Genomic DNA, 23,755 nt, shown 5'->3' with positions numbered 1-23,755 from the left:
ATTTAATGTGAATAGTGTTCAATTTCAGAGTTTCTCGTTGTCACGTAGTTCAGAGGTACAAAAATAATTGATGGCTGTTAATACACCAGTGCTGGCCGTACAATTAATTGTCTTATGTCAGATAAGGCTTAGTATATGAGGGGACGGTGAACTGTAGTTTGAACTGTAGTTCATGTCTATTAAATGCCGAGATTCAGTGCAATTTGTGTATGTTGTATATACGATGGCCGATAGCAGCCTGACACAAAAATAGAGTAAAGTAAATGTGTCATGTTGTTATCATGACACAAAATAAAGAAACACCATGACACAAAAAAAAATAACTAAAATAAATGTGTCATGATGTGAGCATGACACAAAATAAAGAAAAATACCGTGACACAAAATAATTACCTAAAGAAAATGTGTCATGATGTTAGCATGACACAAAATAAAGAAACACCGTGACACAAAAAAATTACCTAAAAAAATGTGTCATGATGTTAGCATGACACAAAATAATGAAAATACATTGACACAAAAAAACCACTCTCTGGCCGAAAATGACTTATTCATTCAAAAATGTTTGGTATGCTAATTGGATACGTCAGTGGAATGTATGACCACGGAGATTGGTACGACGAATACGAACTCCCTTTTTAGCCGAACACGGCACCTGGTTGCAGCAGATCAGGCGCTCTACACCAGTGAGTATGTTATAATGATTTGTTGTATTGTATAGAATTTGTATACTGTTCAATGTGATATGTGTTGTATGTTTTGAACACAAAAAGCGTTTGATACAAAGTGTGTATTGTATTTATATAAATGTGTTGCGCGCCGCTTAATAATCACGATCGAGTTTGTAGTGGTGGGTGTACGTTACATCCACCAATACAAACGTGATTGTATCTATGTTCATGTATCTCACAGTGTATCAGGTCACTATTATTGAGATATTAGAAGTCAGTTCCAGATACACATTAGTTATGGCGTTAGCGCGATATATGGATGTATTTAATGGCATTATATAATGTGGATATACTTTGCAGCCGAAGGCAAATATACTGTGATCTTTGGGAACATTTCTCGCCAGGCAAATGGCAAAAACTATACCACAAAAGTATTCTCTTGTTATATCATTCATTTATGTGAAAATAATATATATCACATTTCATCATTTAATCACTGAAAATCATACTGAGGATAGGATTCGATTAGGTATAATAGACAAAAGACAGAAATAAGTAGTGGAACAAGTTTAAAGTACCAATCATTCTTAACATTTTACCATCGGTGGTTTTTTTTTTCAGTGAATGAAAAACTGTTGGAGTATGCAAAACATAACTTGTCATATGGAGAAATGACATCACTTCTACAAAAACAGTACGGTGTGACATTAAGGTGTGTAACATGAAACAAAAGTTTGTTCACAGGGTGACTTCATGGTCATATATACTCATACTTTCAAGAAAACCATCACTTGAGTCTGGGTTTTTTCATATTTTTTTGTCCCCCTTTCTCAATACTAATTTCTTTTTTTTATTGTAAGAATATATGTTAATATATAAAAGTTTCTACAGTTTGTATATGAATTATTTCAATAATATTGTATTTATATTTCTAATCTTCACTTAAATTGCCACATTCATGATGACTTTAACGGCTTTTGATGTCATGATTGGTTTCATTTACAGTAAAACATATTGTTTTTTTCAGAGTTCACACTATTTGGCCACTTTCGTATCAGTGTATGCTCTACAAAAGCTACCTTTACACGAAGTAGATTTCTGCAACCATCATTTGTATGGATATTATGAAATAAGACCTGGTGCAAGGGTGTGGTGGTGCTAAATTTCATTGATTTAAGGGAAAGCATATATGCTGGGGTCAAGTTGCTTTGGGTCAACCGTCACTGGTTTTCATATTTTTTTTACATGTGGCAACGATGGTATTCACCACTCTAAAATATGGGAAAAGCATCTGTTCTCACACTTTTAATTACTTTATCAAAGTATAAGCATAATGTAGTTTCTGAATATAAGAAAATATAATCAACAAACGACTACAAAAATATTAGAGCTTTCATGATAATCTTCAGATGCTTAACATAGTACCAATAGCATTGATATTCGAAGACGTCATAACGTCCAACAAAGAACTCTTTTCCTACGATTTACAGTCGCGTTCTGAGAATGGTTCGTACCTATTTGACTTAAGTCTTATTCGGACACGTGACTCATTTTTATAACAACACGAGATTGGTTCAATCTTACATAATCTACTGTTGATAACGCCGCACAGTTGTGTCTCGTCCGCAGAAATTTTGCATAACCCCGCCAACATGTGTTGTCGTCGATGTCAATGCAACTTGTCACGGTCTATACTTAGGTTATGAAGTGAAAACTCCAGTTTTCGGAAACAATAGGTATATACATATATACATATAAAGAAAATACCGAAGACTAAATGATGATAAGACTTTCATATATACTTGTATACATGTAGTTGAGTTGTGGAGGCTAAACACGCTATCGCTATACAATACTATAGCACATGTATATTTCTGATACATCCTTTAGAATAAGGTCATTTCAATAGTTTACTGTTACATTTCAGGATGCCATAGACTGAAGTACTCAGGGCTGACGAAAACGAAAATTCAAGTGAAATATATCATTCTTATTATCTATATCATTGTTATCATTGTTATATTATTTTATAAATTCCAAACAATATCGAATGAATTTGTGACGCACGTCTTGCTACTTCTTCCAACTTAAAATAAAGCTTGTAGAATAAGATGACCTAACACAATATGCTATATTTTGTTTTAGCAGTGTTTAAAAGGATACATGTTAACTTATTTTTTATAGTGTTAATGCCATTGGGAAAAGATTAAAGAAACTTGGAAGTCTATCAAAAAGAGGCATACCGCTTCATACAAACACCGAAATAAGCCAAGCCATACAGGTATGTATTTCGAATAACTAACGTGTGACGTTGTGAACACACCCATGCAATATGTTGCTTATAACGTGTTATATGACCAAGCATCGATGTTATGGGCTGCTTGATTCGTTATCTTATTTGTGAGGTTAAAATAAGGAAAAGAGGCGCCTTAACATATTCAAAATACAAACTGGCCAATTTTACATTTCTTTATAGTTTAATGCGTAAAACCAATTTTAATTTTATGAATATCAAATTTTAGAAAAGTACTGGATATTTCAAATTTAATTATGAGTAAAATGTGTATACTGTATAATGAAACATGCCATTACTCAAAAGTGATGACAGTTGGTATATATGTATTTAAATATTCCTTTACGTTTTTTTAATATGATTTCCCGTCAAAATTACAGCTTTATTATTTGTTCAGATGTTATGAAGGACAACGGTGCGGTGACGGATCCAGAGGGGGCTTCAGGAAACCCCAACCCTCCCACCCACTCTGAGAATTATCTTTAAAAATCATGTATTTTCACCATTTTCCTCACTTTTTCTCCACTTGAACCCNTGGTGGTATCTTAATAATAAATTGATATGATAGAATAAATGTACATTAACAGGAAATATTAGTGAACGGTGATAAAATCAAGTACAATATTAATAATATATGTTTTATTTGAATCATTTATATATATTTGTAGTTTTAAGGATGCTTTGGCTGAAAATCCTATAACGGTTGGTTACAGACATATGACAGATGTTCTCCGCCACAAGGGTTTTCATGTTCGCAGGTATGCACAAGTGGATTGTCCGATTTAAATTGTTTGATAATTGTTTAATCAAGTCAGTGTAAGTTGTCTATATGATTTAAAAACAATGAGTTTTGTATTTGAGTTATGTATTAGCTCTATCAATGGTAAACTTACTTTATAATCATTATCATTAGAACGGGTAGTAGAAATAATACTAAAAATCAGACACAACAATCAATTTAAATGACCTCTGTTATGAGTTATTTGTTATTTTCTTTACAATAAAATGTCTCTTTTTTAAAGAGATACAGTTATGCGTCTGTTAAAAGAATTGGACCCAATCGGAGCAGATTTCCGGCGCAGAAGACGGATCCGTAGAAAAGTATACTACTCAGCTGGCCCAAATAATGTTTGGCATGTTGACGGGTTTGTTAATTCTCAACTTTTTTTTTTAATCCAGAAATTATGTATTGAACAGCTTATTATTTTTTTCTAAACTACTTCATTAAGTGGACTATACCACTTATATATCTATTTAATGGATACGACAGTAACTGCATATCTTTGATCAGGTGATCACGGCAAACAATCATTATGATCTTTAAGCGCGAAGCAATATCTTATTTTCATCAACATATTTTGATAATTGTATCTGTTCCATATGTTTTAGCTATGATAAGTTGAAACCGTACGGCTGTGCAGTCCATGGCTGTATCGATGGGTAGGTTGGTTTAATTTGTTGGAAACGTGAATGATATTTGTATAACTTAATGTGATTAACAGATAGTTAATGTAGTTTTGCTAAATATAATAATGTTTTGCGATGGCATCAATAAGTATTGTGATAAAAAATCTTATTAAACACCTAGTATGTATATATAAGTTGACTACAGATGTAAAATGACTAACGAATTTTATTTTTATAATTCTATTGAAATGGTGATATGAATTGCTGATTGGATATGTGAGGTTCTGATCAATATCTCTTTGCTACAAAACAAACTATTTTTTAGGTTTTCAAGACGAATAATGTGGTTAAACGTCGCTTCAACGAATAACAATCCAAAAGTAATGGCATCGAACTACGTAGAATGTGTTAATTCCATGAAAGGTATGTATGAATTAACATGTGCATGGTAAGTTTGCTTTAAGGTTATCATTTTCACTTTTTAATGGTGGTAAACAGTGTAATAAAGAGTTTTCGTATAAGAAATCCAAAATGAATTTCGTATTTTGTCTACAGGATGTCCAATTACTTTACAAGCAGATCCTGGCACAGAAAATTTTGATTTGGGTGCATTACAGTGTTTTTTTCCGACGGAATCATACAGATCCGCTTTCAGGGGATCGGAGTTTTCGGGTCGTTAGATCAGTCTTTAATCAGGTAAAAATTATAATATTATATTAATATAGCATTCTGTTATGTTGCTTAATCAATGTATCTATCTTAAATCTTTGACCTATCTGTGAAGAGGTATAATGAAAATTCTTGCTTAATGACTGTCTAGTCTGAGTTGGTCAGAAACTTGTGGTGATTGTAAATATAGGTTTATTCATAAAGAAGTTCTTAGTATTTCAACTGACATTTTTATCATATCAGCTCCTCATTTAATAGATAAAGTAATAGTACTGTTACAAAATGTTTTCCTTTTTCATGTTACCAGTTTCTTAGATATATCTTTTCCTCAATTTCCTCAATTTTTCAAAGGAATGAGGTTTTCTTCATTTAATAGCGCATCGAAGCATGGTGGAGCATGTTTCGACGACATAAGTCGCAGTGGTTTATGGATTTATTTCATGACCTTGAAGTGTTTGGAGCTTTTCGAAAAGACAGTGTCATGGACATGTAAGTATTTTTATTTTTGAATTTTGCAAATGTTTTTCAAAAACATGTCCACCTTAAAACAATTCACATACTATTTCTATGTAGGAGGGAATGTATTCGTTCGAGCCTTCAACTTAAACGTTTAGAATGACATATATACCGAAAAAAGTGAAGTTCGTTTATTACTTGCTGGTCCAGTTTGTACATGTTTTTATTTGTTACATTAATGAGTATTGTTTTATTTCAGATATTGTTTACGCTTTTGTTTTATGCCGTTATTGCAACAGGAGTTAAACACGATGAAGGATCAATGGAACAGTCACCGAATATCTCAAAGCAGACAAGCTTCAAGTCCGGGTGGTCGTCCAATGGTTCTGCACTTGTCACCAGAAACTGTAGGTGAGTAAACACAGGATGTTCATAATGTTTTAGTACAGCAGTGGTCTTGACGCCAAAATTTTCATAAATAGATGGATGAGTATAAGAATATTAAACTAACTGAAAATATCAAAATAGTATCTGGTGTCCTCTTGCAGTGTTTTCTGGATTTGCCTGATGTTTAAAACTTATAAGCTCGGCTTCGCTATTTAAAATGTGGTGTATTATTATTAGTATATCATTTTATCTCAAAATCCTTATATTTGATTGCTCATAATGCGTTATGAATAAACCGAAGGGTAGTACACAATCTTAAATAACACGTTGTCTTATTTTATATATGCTATAAGAAAGATAAGCTTTTTCTCAAATAATTAATAAATAAGAGTATAAAGAATAATATACATATAAGCAGTATATTCATGTGTGGGAGAAGTTGCTCAATCGTGCGAAATAGGTTCATGACGTTCGAATTCTCTATGTATTTAGTACCCACCTAATTTAATCTTATGTCTTTTAATTCGAAGCATTGATTTGCGACAATGTCGTTAATAAAGATGTTAAGAAACTCTTTTTTTCTTTTTCTGATGAATACTGTTTTTTTTTAGGAGCTAAAGAATGTCTGCAAACAGTAAATAGTGATGATATTGATTGGGCTTTTACACAATGCCAAGAAGTCTGCAGAAGTGGACGCCCGGAGTTTGATGTGGTTGCCGAACGTGAATTTAGGTCATTGAGCTGGCTTGATGCTACAACCGTCAATGATGCTTTACGACTGTATTTTCATTTAAGCGCTATAGTAGCACTGGATTCATAAAAATGTCTATCAGATGGGTGTTTTGAGGGTCTTTGAAAAGTTGTGTGTGCACCGGTCATTATCATTGAAGGCATTGTCTATACAATATCCTATTTATGTAAAAAGAAATACCTTTGTTCATGTTTGGATTTGTCATGTGTATCTGTATATCTTTTAACAAAATTATTTAGATTTTGTGTTTTTTTCTTTTTTTTTTACAAGTGTTAGAATCATAAGTTAATAAGTATAATTAGAACACTGACGGGTTGACAAGGGCCCTGCCGTGTTTTCTGTCTGTACCTTAAATTATAGTGTCCTTAACCTTGACCTTAGAATATTTGAAAATATTTTAAATCTACATATCAGTGTAACACGATGTATTTTTTTTTTTTAAATATATGTCCTTTGGATTATAAGAAATATCCAAAAACGAAATCGTGAACGGGTACCGTGATTACTATAGGGCACCCACATCTCTTTACATTTGATAGTATTTTGAATCAATGTTCAATTTTTAAAACGTGACTTTATCCATATTAGGGTTAAGCTTTGTTCCATGGATTCTATTTTAAAACCCCTTATTGACAAATTGAGCCAAGAGTGGACAAAATATAATCAATGTATTGTGAAAAAACACTTCTTAGAAATATTTTCACTTCGATTATTCGCCCACCAGAAAGATTTGAAAAGATTGTACGCTGAAGGTACAATTGATAATGGTACAAAGCAGAGCTGATTAAGTAAGAAATGATTTTATGCAAATATTTATCACATACTCGTTATTTCGTTTACCGACCCTAAAAATTCTCTGTGACCAAATGAGGCTAAACAGTATATACATAATTATACAAAGAAAACTCAAAGTCAATATACAGCAATGTAAAGTTGTTTTTTTTATCTGAAATTCCTTTACTCGTTTTGCAATGAAACATTGCACTACAGCTAAACATTATTATATTGTTTTTTTTCTACCATCAAAAACCAGAATATTTATAGAAGTAATTTCAAAGCATGTTCGTGACAGAAATAAAATGAGTGTACAGCACAGTGATGTCTATGTTTTCTCCAAGTTCATGAAATTGCAAACTTTGACTTGTTTGAGTCTATGTATCATCACCGGAAAAAACTACACCAATAGTTCACTACTGTATATGTAACATGTGCTAATTATGGCATGCAAAATTCTAAATTGTTCAATTATCAATCAATCGATCGAAGGTTCTCCACAAATACATAAGATATCTGATGTCTTCTATAGCATAAGATTCGAATGGAAGTAAATATAAAAGTATAAATACACAATATCGGTTTATATAAGACTAAAGAAGAAATTCTACTTATACTGACGAAGCGTAACATGTCAACTGATGCGCTATATTTCCGATATTACCATTGTTTCTTAGTTTGGCTTAAAGTTCGAAATATATTTATATTTCAACTTCCCCGGTGATTCTTGAAATCTAAAAGCAACGAATGTTATTTTATTATGAATACAATTATTGGTCTAGGGAGATTTCTATTTTTAACATATAAGATAACTTCTATGATATATCATATCTACAAGTTGTATACATATAATTGTATAAACACAGTGTCGCCATCCCTTTCCCGTAAATGTTGAGATGGTTTGCCATAGATATAAGTTGACTTTACTACTTAAGATACACGCATAACGATGGGTACACAATCAATTAACAAAGGGCCCAGAGGGCCTGTATCGCTCACCTGTTTCTTTTGTTACATGAAACTGACATGTAGGTAACTTCAAACCAAATTTGGTAACTAGATCACAAGACTTTTCACATCTCTTAAAGGCTTCTTAAGATATTGTTGCTGGAATTTTCAAACTTTAACGTTAAAGCTTTTAACCCGCGTTGACCTTTGACTCGGGCTAGCACTCGGGCTACCACTTAAAGGTTGATATTTTACCACATTACTGTTATAAAGAAAATGATTCACAGCTGGTCTACATAACATACCAAAGTATCATGACTCTAGACCAAATGCATCTTAGGATATCGTTTTTTGAAGTTTTGAACATATTTGACCCCTTTGACCTTGAAAACTAGGTCAAGGCCATTTTAATGAGGAAACTTTATAGCACTCCAATCCAGGTACCTACTGGCCAATTATCATAACCCTAGGCCCTCAAGTTCTTCAGAAGAAGTCGCTCAAAGGACGGACGCCACAGTACGGCATAAGCTCACATGGCCCTTCGGGCCAGGTAAGCTAAAAATAAGATCGCACTGTAACAACCTGTTTTATGTCTCTTCCAGTTTGTATTTCACAATCAACATTACTACAATCCAAAATAATCATTATGAAATGCCAGTTCAAAACGGTCAAAAAGCACCTCGTCCTCCGCATGGTTAAAACGTGTGGAAACAGGGAGGTAAAGTCTGTTAATGCACGTGGAGGCAGTAGGAATGTCGCCTGGTAGTTCAGAAAAATGGTCTCATTTCAAAGCCAAGCACAGGTTCCTCTGCCGAGCCAGTTATGAACTGCATGATTTTCTCCAGCGTCATGGAACCTTTTCTTCCAGCTGAAACAATCCAGGGAAAACACAAATTAATTACACATGAAAGAATAATGGCAGTGTGTGACAGGATAACCGATAACTTTTCACGATAACTTACGTTTGTATAATCATCTTGAGACTTCAGCATTTCGTGTTTTTTTTATTCTTTTCTTCAAAACGTTATTGCTCAGGGCATTTTGAGGTAATACAGAATTCCATTAGTGAAGGCAGATCTCGAGACCAATGATAGCATATCTACATTGGTCTTTTCATAGCCAAATAATTTTGCATATTTACATAGTTATGGAATTCAAACTATATCCATGTTAAGATTCAGGGACTGAGTTCCTATGTGTAGGGCATACCCGAACTGGAATTAGTCCACTGCAACAGATTTAACATATTGTTGTAGTTCAGTACCATTTAATAGCTAACAATTAGATAATAGAAGCAAAGAAAATAAATGAATAAGAATTTAATATATAATGAAAACAATGTGGTACTGGTCTGTTAATTAAACACATTCATCATAGAATAATGGCAATCGAACCTACCGGCGACTTCTCTCAGATATTGTCGAAATGCAGAATATGTCCTTTCCTCTAATTTCCGCCTGTTTGATCCCTCCTCATGAAATGGGGTTTGTATTAGGTAAAGTAATTTTGTCACCGTAACCTTTGCAATACGTCTCCGGAATAAGTATTTCACTGAGGGCTTTTTCTCCAACAGCTGCAATGAAATGAACGTCATTACAATTAGGTTTTTAAGTATGAGAGAATCACGATGCCTAAGAGCTGACTAAAATACTATTTTGTCGCCAAAAATGCGTAATCATATACGAAATATTGAAAATCTAACATCCTTTACACCATAACTTGTATGATACTTATATTTCCCAGTAAATTATAAACAGGATGCCTAACTGGTCTGCATTGTTCAACTGGTATCAATCTTACACATGTACTGGACAAATAGTATCACTTTATGCTAAGAAACCAGTAACGGATTCTGAAATATTTGACCCCTGTTACCCAAGAAGGTAAAAATCAATTATTAGCTCACCGGGTCCGAAGGACCAAGGTGAGCTTATGCCATACCGTGGCGTCCGTCGTCCGTCGTCCGTCGTCCGTCCGTCAACAATTTCTTTAAATGACTTCTTCTTCTTAACCACTGATTGGAATTTAACTTAATTTGACTGGAAGCATCCCTTGGTGGTAGGGATTCAAAATTGTACAGATTGTGGGGCTGCCCCCCAGGGGGCTGAGGGGCGGGGCAAAAAGGGGGCAATTTGGCTATATTGCTTTAAGCGACTTCTTCTCTGGAACTAAGAGATGGATATCAACCATATTTGACTGGAAGCATCCCTAGGTGGTGGAGATTTAAAATTGTACAAATGGTTTGGCTGACCCCCCAGGGGGCTGAGGGGCGCGGCCAAAGAGGGGTAATTTGGCTATATTTCTACAAACGACTTCTTCTGTAGAACTATGCACTGGATATCAATCATATTTAATCAAAAGCATTCATGGGATGCAGGGATTCAAAATTGTACAAATGGTGGGGCTGACCCCCCAGGGGGTGAGGGGCGGGGCCAAAAAGGGTTATTTGGCTATATTGCTTTAAGCAACTTCTTCTCTGGAACTAAGTGATGGATATCAATCATATTAGACTGGAAGCATCCCTAGGTGGTGGGGATTCAAAATTGTACAAATGGTGGGGCTGACCCCCCAGGGAGCTGAGGGAGGGGCCAAAAGGGGGGCAATTTGGCTATATTGCTATAAACGACTTCTTCTGTAGAACTATGCCATGGATATCGATCATATTTGGTCAGAAGCATTCATGGGAGGCAGGGATTCAAAATTGTACAAATGGTGGGGCTGACCCCCCGGGCTAAAGGGTGGGGCCAAAAAAAGTTTATTGCTTGGAAATGGTTGAGATCCCCACCCTTTAACCACATATACAATTGCTGAGTATTAAGAGAAGAATGCACATTTGCTTCCAGGATCGCCCTAGGGTCTGGCCCCACCGTTGGAAACATAGTCCTTGGGCCATAACTTTAAAACTGTTGAGATCCCCACCCCAAACCTATATATACAAAAGCTGGGCATAAAGAGACGAATGCAGTCACGATGTTAGAATAGACCCTGGGATCTGACCGAACCCCTAGGGACCTAGTTTCGTAGTCACAGCTTGGAAACAGTTGAGATCCCCACCCTATAAAGAGATGAATGCACATATGCTTCCAGGATGACCTGTGGGGACTGCCCCACCCTTGGAGACTTAACCCCTGGGTCCTAACTTTGAAATGGTTAAGATCCCCACCCCAAAACTATATATACAATTGTTGGGCATAAAGAGACGAATGCAGTCATGATATTAGAATTGACTCCAGGGTTTGCCCCACTCTTGCAGACTTAACCCCTGTGTCATAACTTTGAAACGGTTGAGATCCCCACCCAAAACTATATATACAAATGCTGGGCAAAAAGAGACAAGTGCAGTTATGATATTAGATTTGATCCTGGGGTCTGGCCACAACCGTAGGGACCTAGTTTCTGAGTCACAGCTTGGAAACAGTTGAGATCCCCACCCCATAACCATACATAAAATTGCTGGGCATGAAAAATCGAATACAGATATATATGCTACACGGATTGGCCTTGGGGTCTGGCATATTCCCTTGGATCTCATTTGGAGAATATTTTGCCATGATTGCTTAGATATCCAGGTGAGCGATACAGGCCCTATGGGCCTCTTGTTTGAACAAGCATGATAACACTTTATGCAAGAGGCAAACTTGTGTTACCCGAGGCTACTTGTTATTCAGAAGAAGTTGTGTAAATATTTAAAGACACATCTGAGACCTTGAAAGTTAGTCAAAGTCAGTTATTTGAAATGACTTGAAATTCATTCATACACGCATGCTATATGGCAACTTATATAATCCCTCGCCGTTTTGTCAGAAAAAGTTTGTTTTACCACATTTGACGCTTGTGACCTAAGTCAAAATCAGTCATTTGTACGAGACACTTACTCCTTATCCAACCATACTACTGACCAGAATATCATCACCCTGGGCGATTTTAGTTATTCATATTAAAGTAAGTTAATTATTTATCCCCACCGTTCAGCCTCCAAACATGTACATACCTGCCATAGGCCAACTCTCTCCAACCCCTTCTTGAACATTGTGTAATGTTCCTTATCATGCCAGTTGCTAACAAGGTTGTCCAAAAAGTCCGCACAGGGTCCGTTCTGAAGTGCACTCATACCTGTAATATAGATGGGATGGATATATGTAATCTTAATCATTAATATGGCGCCGTTTCATAAAAAGTAATTAGTTAAAAGCTGTATTGTTAAAATGTACAACTTAGATTAACTGGACAATATGAGTAAGTATTCACTCACCAACAACCATTCCTGCATAGTAATAGCCATGGGTAGCTATCAGGTCTGTTTTCTGGAAGAGGGAGTAAATACCATCTTCATGATTGATAATTCTTTCTTTTATTTCGTCCAGTGCAAGTCTCAGAAATTCCTTCCTCGGACCCCCATAATCAGCACTGACCTCTCCATAAAACTTGATTTCAAGTGGATCCCGGATGTTCTCTATAGACTCAAACTCGGACACCAAATCTTCCCATAGAGACATCCTTCCAATGAATAAAAGCCTTGTGTCGCCTTCGATTGGGGTTTCGTCCGATGAAAGATCCAAAGGCCTCCCCTGCAAAAATGTCTTCCGGTATTCTCTGAGAACACTCGTGGGCTCTTCGGAAGAACCACTGTAATAAATACAGAGAAACAACGGATATTAGCCATAGATTAGCATTTCCCTCTAAGGAGATCCTGTCTGAAGTAGTAATGTTTAAAGATACTATTATATAAATAATCATGTGAAATACCATCAAATGATTTGTCAATAGAAGATGATTTAAAAAGTTACAAACAAATTATTCGACTTTGAAAGTCTACAGCGCGTTTGACTATATTCAGATGTTTCCTTTTTAGGCATCCCACTTCTGACACCAATTTGTTACGTTTCCATTTCTGACACCATCTTGCTATAAATCAATGTAATTGTTAATTTCTTTATGTTTAATGAAATTCCAGTCGTTCAGTCGGTCTGGCTAATGCGAGAGATAAAAACACAACATACAAGTTATCATAAGGTTAACTAAAATTTTACTAACATGTTACCAATGTATTTGCCAAAAGTTCAAGTGAATAATGTTACATAAAAGTGTCTTCAGGAGGAAAATTTATAAAGTTGACACACTTTGAAATAATCCAATTTAGTAGAAGATGAAGATTGATATTTCTTCTAAAACATATGGTTAAGACAAACTGTCTATAAGTCCGGAAATATCACTCAAAAGTAATATAACTAAATAACCACTGAAGTTTACACTAATTCGACTAATTCAACTAACTAAAACTCTTTATTCTTCAAATTACTCCACTGGACTCCTCACAAGTCACAGAATACTTTCCGAGTCATCATTAATCCTCTCCATACAGTTTCCTCCAGACTGCCCGTTTTCCTCTCAATCTCCCCATCAACTCCATTCTCAACAAAAACTCCTCATCTCTCGACAATCTCTTAATCTCCTCAAAAACTCTTGATCTCCACCGACAAACTCCCTGACAACCCTTTATATAGGTAAAACTTTTTTACGATACTGACATCATATACAAAATATACTCAAATCCATACTAATTTTAGCTGATGACAGCATTTACTAAATATGTTTAAATCCATACTAGACTTAACCAATGACATAATTTACTAAATATAACTAGAGACAAAATAAACTAAAGATGGAGCTACATGTACATCTAAACACAAACTATGGAAACCACCTAGTACTAAATACAGGAGCCGTGTCTAACAATAGATCAAGATGTATAACTAGGAAATATATTTATACCAGCAACTGACCAGCTCATTAGATATGCAGAGCCTTCCTATTTACCCCAGTAATGACCTCATTCAATACATCAGTCCCTCAAAATGATCACAAATCTATTTATATCTCACTCACTCAGAATGACCACATCGCTATTTATATCTAACCCTTCAGATGCCTGAAGATTTATCACACCAGGGAGGCTCATAACCTTTGACCTTATTTATTTCAGCTACTGGACCCTTATCTCTGAGCTGTAAACAAATATTACAACACCAAACTGACCCTATGAACTGACTTACTTTTAAATTGAGAAAACACATAACATTCATCCTAATAAATGAAATACAAACACTAATAACAATCATTTGTTAAAAACTCCACAAATACACTATGCTATCGTTGAGATGAATCGCGCATAGTGATTTTGGTTTTAAACACACGCGCATTGCCATTACTACGATGGCCGACAAGAGCCTGACAAAAAGATATGAATTTTCATATCTTTTTGTACCACGGTACACTTTGATATGGTACACAAAGATATGAAAATTCAAACCTTTGTGTACCATGTAAAAGTGTACCATTGTACACAAAGATATGAAAATTCAAATCTTTGTGTACCATATAAAAGTGTAACATGGTACATAAAGATTATAAACAACTTTACAAAAACACTCTTTACTTTCACATGTATATGTACCAACAGCCGATATCAGCCGGCAAAAAGATATGAAAGCTTCTCTCCTTTTAGTACCGCGTTACACTTTTTTTTTTTTCTTTTTGTACCACCCATGGTACAAATAGATATGAAAAAAGTGTACCATGAAATCACGCGTTACACTTTTTTCATATATTTCTGTACCGTGGTACACTTTTGCGCGGTACAAAAAGATATGAAAGCTTCTCTCCTTTTAGTACCGCGTTACACTTTTTTCATTTCTTTTTGTACCACCTACGGTACAAATAGATATGAAAAAAGTGTACCATGAAATCACGCGTTACACTTTTTTCATATCTTTCTGTACCGTGGTACACTTTTGCGCGGTACAAAAAGATATGAAAGCTTCTCTCCTTTTAGTACCGCGTTACACTTTTTTCATTTCTTTTTGTACCACCTACGGTACAAATAGATATGAAAAAAGTGTACCACCAGAGCATCGGAATGTTGTTATCGGACACTATGACCAGAACTGACCCCGAATAGTGGAGCCCTAATTACAACGTCGAAACAAGTCGTGAAATTCATTAATCACTGCTGATGAAAAACAGAGTTAGTTGCAATTGTGTAAGTATTGGGACAGGGTCTCCAAAAGGGAAAAAGAACATCTGTATATTTTTATCATTTCCCTTGTTTTGATAGATGTCCAGATCATAAAAGAATCGTACAACTAGCTCATCGTATTTCCCCCATAAAAATATAAAAGATTAAATTGATTGTCCCCTTTTGTCCCCTTGTCCCACACGGACCCCGTCGGCGTTTTCAACTGATTTGGAGTTTCTTTCATTTGAGAAGTTGAAGCGCATAGTATACATGCGGAATGTAAGTATTAGAAAAACAATCCATAATGACTTCCTTTTTAACGTAAAACTTTTATAAAATTCGGTAAGGATATTGAACAGTTGATTTCAATTTAAATGAGTAAGTAATAGTTTGGTAGCTCATTTGGTGTAATCAAAATAACAGACATTCCGTGCGATAACATTTCATTGTAAGTGATGACAGCCTTATCGGGGTGTAATTTGTCATACTTGGTAACCTTTACGTCTGATGGTTTCACATGTTTCTGTACCATGGCTGTTTTCGGCCGTTATTTTGGTACAGAAAGATACAAAAGCAACGGGATGATTTTATTTCTGCTTTCATATCTTTGTGTACCATGGTACACTTTTACATGGTACACAAAGATTTGAATTTTAATATCTTTGTGTACCATGTAAAAGTGTACCATGGTACAAAAATATATGAAAATTCATATATTTTTGTCAGGCTCTTGTCGGCCATCGTACATTACATACCCGTGAGATCAATTAACATATGTACCGTAATGTCTTGCGTATTGCCCGCTCCGTTATATTGGCCGCACATTTCAATATATTGAGAGACGGAGGAGTAACAAAATTCATAACAAAAACCTGTTTGAGTACAAATTTTGATACTTATAATCTAAACATCATTTAATGAAAAGTTGTCAAAAATCCACCAATAAGTTTCAAATTAGTTTTTTGAAGGTTTTGCTTCCCTTATAGTCCTCAGACTGCAAAGTCTGACTGATGGTTTCCAAGGAGATCGAACATGCGATTTATGCAATATGAAGCACGATGAGACGGAAGCCTTAGCTTAGTAAACCACAGATGATGTAAAATGGATTTTGGAATAAGACACTGGGATGTATTCGTTGCTTTGATTGAAATGAATAATATTACGATTGAATATACTAACAATTTTAAACAAACCCTGTACTACGCTTATAAAATATTCAAATTGCCAAGAGATTTTTTAACACAAAATACAAAACTCAGTCAACCATAATTTTGAAGTTTTAGTTGGTAATAATTCAATGATTCTTCAAAACGGCCTAATAATTTTTGTGATACCTTCGGAAACAAGTGGCCAAAGGCCAAATAGCTGGTGGGATAATGTTATTTCACTGTCAGAGGGTCCACGCTTTAAAAATACTATCGAGAACGGATTTTGTAACCGAAGCCCAATACAAGAACGATATTATCTACGTTGATCTCAGCAGAGATTGATAAAGGGAGGTGGTTCTGAAATTAAAATTGGACTCTTTCAGAGAAATCTGTTAGTCTGTGTTGTATACACCTTCCTTTATCTGAACAGTATGAAATTGATAAGAAACATGATCAGCCGACGCTAGATAAACACAGAGTATCAGTAATTTTAATGAGTATTCGGCTCTGTCACCACACGTCCTGATAAAAGTGAAAGTCTACCACTATTTTGCACCGCACGGTTATCGCCGGCAGAGCGGTGACCGATCGCGGCATTGAAATTGATACCAATGTATTGTTAACTTAGCGCGATTCTTAATATTTTAATAAATCTAGACTTATTCGCAGCAGGCTTACAGGAAACAAGAAGAAATGCATTTAAAAATTAGCCATTTATATATGTATAAATTCAAATTCAAACATATTGTACAATGCTATTGGATACATGCACATGCCATTTGCACTAAATATAAATATGTTCTAACTACGATGGCCGAAGGCGGCCAGTCAAACTTTTGTGTGATACCTAAACAAAACATTTACACTTATTTTGTGTAGCATTGTACACTTTTGTGTCAAACACAAACGAAGCACCTATTGACCTTTTTGGAATGATACGCATTCAAAATATTATCACAATAATATGAAAGTTAAACATACCCTATACGATTAGGAGTTGTACGGTAGCACTACAGCACCCAACGGTGACAATATATATTGTCTGCGTCAGCCCAGTTAAGAAATGACGTCCATTTCCCCCTTAGCATCGCTTATATTTGTCACTACTTATAAAGGTTCCTTCTTTTTTGCGGCGATTTTTTATTGTTGAACTTTAAGATGTGCCCAAAGAGAATGGAAGGAGGCGCGGTAAGATAGTTATAAAATTAAACAAAAACAAGACACGTAGCGGTATTTATAACAAAAGCAAACAACATATGTATATCAGTTTTAAATTTGTTATAAATATAACTCACATATAATTAATCAGAAACGAAGTATAAATGATTTGTTTGTGTACCCAAACAAACGTGTACCATACCCCTCATCTTGAACTGCCACCTTAGACACTTTGTGTATATTGATCAACATATAGCTTTGTTTTGGAAGATAACGGTAAATGTGTCAGGATTAATTGGTGTTATCATTTGTATCAACAGGTGCTGCTTACCCCACAACCAACACCCCTACCGCCCAGCCCCTTTTTAAATTCTTCACGGGTTGTAGTTCATATCTAGTTTTATAAGAATTTAAGTGATCAAGATATTGATGTATTGACAATAACTGATCCATACCATATCCAGAGATGCAAAATTGAAAATATTTGAAAATGAAATGTTTTGATCTCTGATTTATAAGACTACATGGTATATTAGACCAATATTTGGGATTAGACCAATGACACCGTATACGCCTATAATATGTCCATACATTAGACCAGTGCAGCATGGTCAAAATTAATTGATACTGTCCGTATACCTGATATGTCTCCTTTCAAACCTGGTAAACATTAACAGTGGCATCGCAAATTTAACATAAACCTATTCTTAACTGATCTGCGGATTTCCTACTATTATTGACATTTAATAAATAAATCTGTTTATCATCTATATACTACTTTATACCACCTACCGGTAGCATGATAAATTCATTATCACTGGTTGTCAGTGTGAGAAGAGGTTGAGAACAACTTAAGAACGGATTTTCCCATTCCCTAGCACCTGGGAACGTATTTTCTCAAAAAAAGAACACCAGATGACGTCCAAAACCGGAAATATTGTCTACATAAAAGTGGTCCGCATAAGAAAATAGTTCGTCACAAGCATATCAATACAAAGTCACATCATTTTATTGTGAAAACGTCGCAGATTTCATAAATATAATGTCGGTATATGGTTTGTATGGATTTAAAATGTTTAAATTAAGTACCTGGGTATTCGGGTTACGCAATGGATTGCGCACTTGTCTTTCACCGAGACGATCGATTCCGATCCCTGATCGGGCGTGTAAAAGTAAAGGGTCATCTGCCTGAACACATTGTTTTTTCTGACTGACTATAATAAGTTAGAAAAACTTTCATTACTCCATTAAGTAATAAGTCTCCATATTATTCCGACAGCTGACTTTACTAGATGGTGATGTGTTTTCAGTGGTTTAGAGTAGAGACACCGGTTATTTGCAGTCATCCCTTGCTTGACTAGTGTTTAAAAGCTCGCAAAGTTTACCATTACCTGTTATTCATTTTATTAAACTATTTGATATTTCATTCCGTTTCATAAATGTCGTAAAATGAACTTACTTTATTTATGAATATCATTAGACGATATATTAGACATATTATGCTACACTATTATATGCTATTGGCTACTTAATATGAACCTCATTTATGTTGTAATTTGTTATAATATACTTACATTTTCTGTAGTGCCAGGTCGACAATAGCTTCCACTTCTTCCATATTTTCCCAGTCATACACTGCTGTCACAGGACCCGATGCTGACACTCTTAAACGAACACAATGTATACGGTTGTACACTATTATAATTGAAATTGAAACCAACATTTTGTCTGTCTGAGCACAACTGAATCAAACTTGCAAAACATTTTCGATATATATACTAATTGACGTCATGTCTTCAAATTAGGGCATAATGACTCATCTGTCGCTTTCCTTTAACATTGGATATATTTTTTCCATATGACACATCAAAATAAAGTACATGTACATTGTATATTTTCTTATTTGGGAAGGCTTGGTTGTGGGGGTATATCAAATGAGATATACTATCTGGAATACTATTTTGCACAATGGTGTATGTATCTGGTTGTGGAAGGAGCGGACATAGTGTTGATATGTACGTTTTGAGATGAACGACATCTAACCTCTTCGTCGTAGATAGTTCAAGAATGTTTGAATCCCCGGAAAACTGCGACAGCCGGCTGTCAGGTGTTATGACCCGCCCGTTGATAGTCATTAGCGTTAGGTCGTCTGTTGCAGACTCTCCGGCAACAAACTCGATGAGGTCCTGTGAAAAACGACCACCGTACTTCAGTATAAACTTAATTGTTTGGTTTCAAACAAAATAGCATACATTTGAACTATTAAACCTAAACATAAAATAGATGAGCGCTGGAAAATTCAACGACTAAAATGGTGTTTCAAAAATGACATACGAGCTATAAAACTACAATTAAAACTATATATCTTTTAGGAACTAGCTATCAATTGATTGTTAATCTTTTACATATTTGATGATTTTTGTCAGAATAAATACTTGTATCTGTGTACCTTTTGTGGAAATATTTGCTTCTTATTGTATAAGTGAGTGTAATGGTAGGGAGAATTGACAAGATTTCGATTATGTCTAATTGTGTTTACTTTATATTTGTATGTACGGTAAATGTCTTGAAAGCGTCAATGCGTGTAGTTTTGTGTCTGCTATCAGTAACAAGACCAATGACCTTGATTACTCATTTTGAGATCGTATTGCATACCTACCTTGCCAGCCGCATTGTTTGGGAACGATTCTTGGACAAAACGATCATGAATTTGTATTCTACATTCTACCACCAAATTAGGGCTCTGTGCCAATGGAAGGGTGTCACTGGCGAGCTTTATCTACTTCAATAGTTGGCAAGTCATCTTCGGATGAACTATCCGTCACAACTTCGATGTTCGCGCCTCTGTGGTTTTCTGAAAAGAAAATATCAAATGATACTGCCACTTTTTTGTCGATTGGCTTATTGTGTCAATTGTAAACGTGTTAGAGAAAGCGTTCTTGTGTAAATAGGAATATTAAGTCCGTCAATTTAGTTATGCAGGGGAACCTCTGTAAATGCTTTTTTCATGTTTAACGACAACATTCTATTATTGATTATTTTTTTTTATATTCGGCTTGCTTTATATCAACAAACCTTTAAGGCAAAGATACAATCTCAATCTGTCGTATCTTCGGCGAGGGTCAAGATAATCCCGATATCCTGAAATGGTGAAATTTGCAATGTTGCCGGGGAGGCGATTTACTTCTGTTCCGTCAGGGTATACTAACAGAAAGTCATCGGAACTTTTGTATACTCTCCGAAAAAACTGATTTTGTGTGGAAAACTTATAAAAAGCGTCCTTTTTGATCAATTTGCTTGTTTCTTCGGTTTTGGAATATGGTCCGACAGCAACAGTACCACCGACTGAAGACAGATTCATTGCGCTGATCCTTGTAAATTTTCCAGCTTTAAAATGACCAACTCCAACTGTCATATAAAAGTAAAAAATAAGACTGCATCTAAATTATTATTCTTCCATTTTTTTGAAATATATCACCTTGTCAATGTCAAAACAAACTGCCATTATTTCCGAGACCCATCGTATAAATTTACCATAGTTGTCTGTTGCTCCTTTTTGCAAAGAGCATTGCCTCGGTCATTTTGGGTACGTGTTTCCTGACGACCGGAAGTCGGCGTTGAGATGTGTCTATTCGTTATTTGTCTTCGGAATGTTTGAAACTGGGTATATCTCCCCTCTCCATGTGCTATAAAAGATTATAAATATTAGCATATACACAGCTTCAAAATATGAAACTAGTTGTACCCTCATTAGAATAGTGGTTATTATCGTTAAATTATCCACAGCTAGCAAGAAAGAGCAATAATAATATTTCTATTGAATTGTTGTATCTCATAGAAAGTTATGAAAACTTTACAAGAATCGAAAATATCAGATTATTTCATTTACGTTTTACTGATTTGGATACAATCGTATTTACTTTATTCCCTTATCTTTTTCTTTCTTTATGATGCTTTCATTTAGTGCTATATAAAATACAATATATCTAAATATGCATACGTCTTTTAAAATTAAAATACACTAACCGCCATGTGATGAGCACATCGCCATGTATTCCCTTCCCTCATATTCCCAGCCACCAACAGGCTCTCTAAATATTCCATCTCTGCATATGACATGGTGATAATCAGTTTCTCCATTATCTTTGTATCGTAAAGAATTTGCCGACGGAAATGCGCTTTCTGTACAAAACAACAAAACAAATAATTTAGCACTTTATATTAAAGATGATCATATACAGCTTTAATTTTTGGAAAATATTTACGTTCCGAAATTAATGTCAACATAATACATGCAGATATATTTGAAAGGAACGTTGTTGAGTGATTGGCTTTGTTTTTTGTCATTTAAGGATATGTATCCATGTGTGGCGTGTATTTGTGCATTTGTATATGAATTCCATTGGTACTTGAGCTAACGTTCAAAATTAAAGCGAAGGGTGAGGTATCATAAAGGAAGGCGCTAGGACACATAAACTTTGTTAGGGAGTAGAGAGAGAGAGAAAATATATATAATATCAAATGTTGCAATGCTTTGGTTACTTATGTGTCCCCTTTTAAAAGGCAGAAAAGCAAAACATGCAACGGGTCACACCAGGTATAATGGTTTCTCATTCTCTGATATACAAGGATGCTGTAGTTGAGTGCGATCATTGATAAATCATCAAACTCGAACACAAATAATAACACGTCTGTGCAGTTTGTTTCTTGTAGCTTTTTGAGCGATACCAATTTGTATAGTCATACAAATGACAGTATGCTACTTAATAACAAAACAAAGAGGATGAACTACAAGAAAAATAAAAGTCATATTTGTATACCAAGAAGATATTATATAAAACAAACTGCACAGAAAGTAGTTCTCTTTAATACTCACTTATGTCAAGTAAGGAAAACGCTGTCTCTCCTAAAGAGAAAAGCAATGAATCGTCATCGTTCTCTGAATTCCGTACTTTGATTGATGCCCTGGAGATTAATTATATCAATATATAATAACAAATGGTAATATCCTTATGTACGACAGGTAGATATAATTTTCAAGCAAGTACTTAAATATTCAATTTCAAGTGTCCTTCTCGTTATTATCCCCAATGTAAGATAGTCTACCCTGGAGGAGAGCCTTACACGTTTCAGTTGATACATTTTGAGCTCATGTGATATTAGACAACCAAACATCAATCAAAATACTGAATATACCGAAGGGTTGGATTTTTGCAGGCACTGTCCACTCGCTTTAATTTCTTCCGCGTGTTTTTATAAAAAATTCCTCAAGAAAATACCTTTCTTTTGTTAACATTCATACGAGCGCGGCATTGCGTACCATACTATTACCTGATATTTCAATATATGTATGATGAAACAATCATAACGAAACTGATAGCAAGCCAAATTAAAACCTAATAAATGGGTTATTTCCTGCAAAGGAATTTCTATATTTAATTTGTCTAACAAAGAGCAAAGGGGGGGGGGGNTTTTCTCACATAATTGTTATTGATGGCCCTGTACTCCAGCATTAGCAGCGATCACGGGGAAGGAGATTGTGGGGTAAGGTACAAGCCAGGCGACGTTCACATTACCTCTAGCTAGCCTTATCACCAAGCTAGCAGACGATTTTAAAAGCGCAGTAATATAGAATAAGTCAGAAAATATTTTCTTCACGCATATTGTTTCTAAAAGATACTTGTATTGTACTTAGTTATGAAGTATTCGATCTCTTTATGAAGTTCATTCGAGTTGAACTTCGTATTGTAATGCAATCAACACGGAGCTGTTTTCTCGGAGCGCGTTTTTTTTACTTCTCAAAATAAAAAATAAACAAACAAGAGAACGATCTCAAAGGCATTGGGAAGGCATCTCGTCATTACAAGTTCCGTTATCTCGTTATTACGGGTTAAGCCATCTCATTATAACGAGTTTAGTTTTTCTCGTTACGAGGGTGGTGTTTTTTGGTTGTCTTACCCGAAGGCTAATCATTCCGGGGGTTGGACATTTCTCAACTCAATATTGAGATATGGGTTGATGATGTTTCTCCCATCATTCAAAAAGTATGTTGATAGGAAGAATATATGACAGAATCAA

The 23,755-nt window shown here is 35.1% G+C and overlaps 1 protein-coding gene across 1 annotated transcript; it reads right to left on the bottom strand.

The window, feature by feature from the left end:
• Nucleotides 1-8,859: 8,859 nt before the first annotated feature.
• LOC110442634 lies at nt 8,860-21,762 on the bottom strand. The gene is made up of 10 exons (XM_021486327.1): nt 21,704-21,762; nt 21,212-21,363; nt 20,753-21,085; nt 20,337-20,531; nt 19,721-19,863; nt 19,252-19,341; nt 12,609-12,982; nt 12,348-12,469; nt 9,755-9,929; nt 8,860-9,224 (listed from the first exon to the last, which is right to left on the bottom strand). The coding sequence occupies exons 5-10, from the start codon at nt 19,810-19,812 to the stop codon at nt 9,124-9,126; spliced, it is 954 nt and encodes a 317-aa protein (XP_021342002.1). The 5' UTR covers nt 19,813-19,863; nt 20,337-20,531; nt 20,753-21,085; nt 21,212-21,363; nt 21,704-21,762; the 3' UTR covers nt 8,860-9,123.
• Between the last annotated feature and the right edge of the window lie 1,993 nt (nt 21,763-23,755).

Source organism: Mizuhopecten yessoensis, unplaced genomic scaffold (assembly GCF_002113885.1).
Source record: "Mizuhopecten yessoensis strain PY_sf001 unplaced genomic scaffold, ASM211388v2 scaffold1917, whole genome shotgun sequence".
Classification (NCBI taxonomy): domain Eukaryota; kingdom Metazoa; phylum Mollusca; class Bivalvia; order Pectinida; family Pectinidae; genus Mizuhopecten; species Mizuhopecten yessoensis.
Note: the sequence above shows the minus strand (reverse complement) of the source record. Positions and strands in the feature narration are given on the sequence as shown.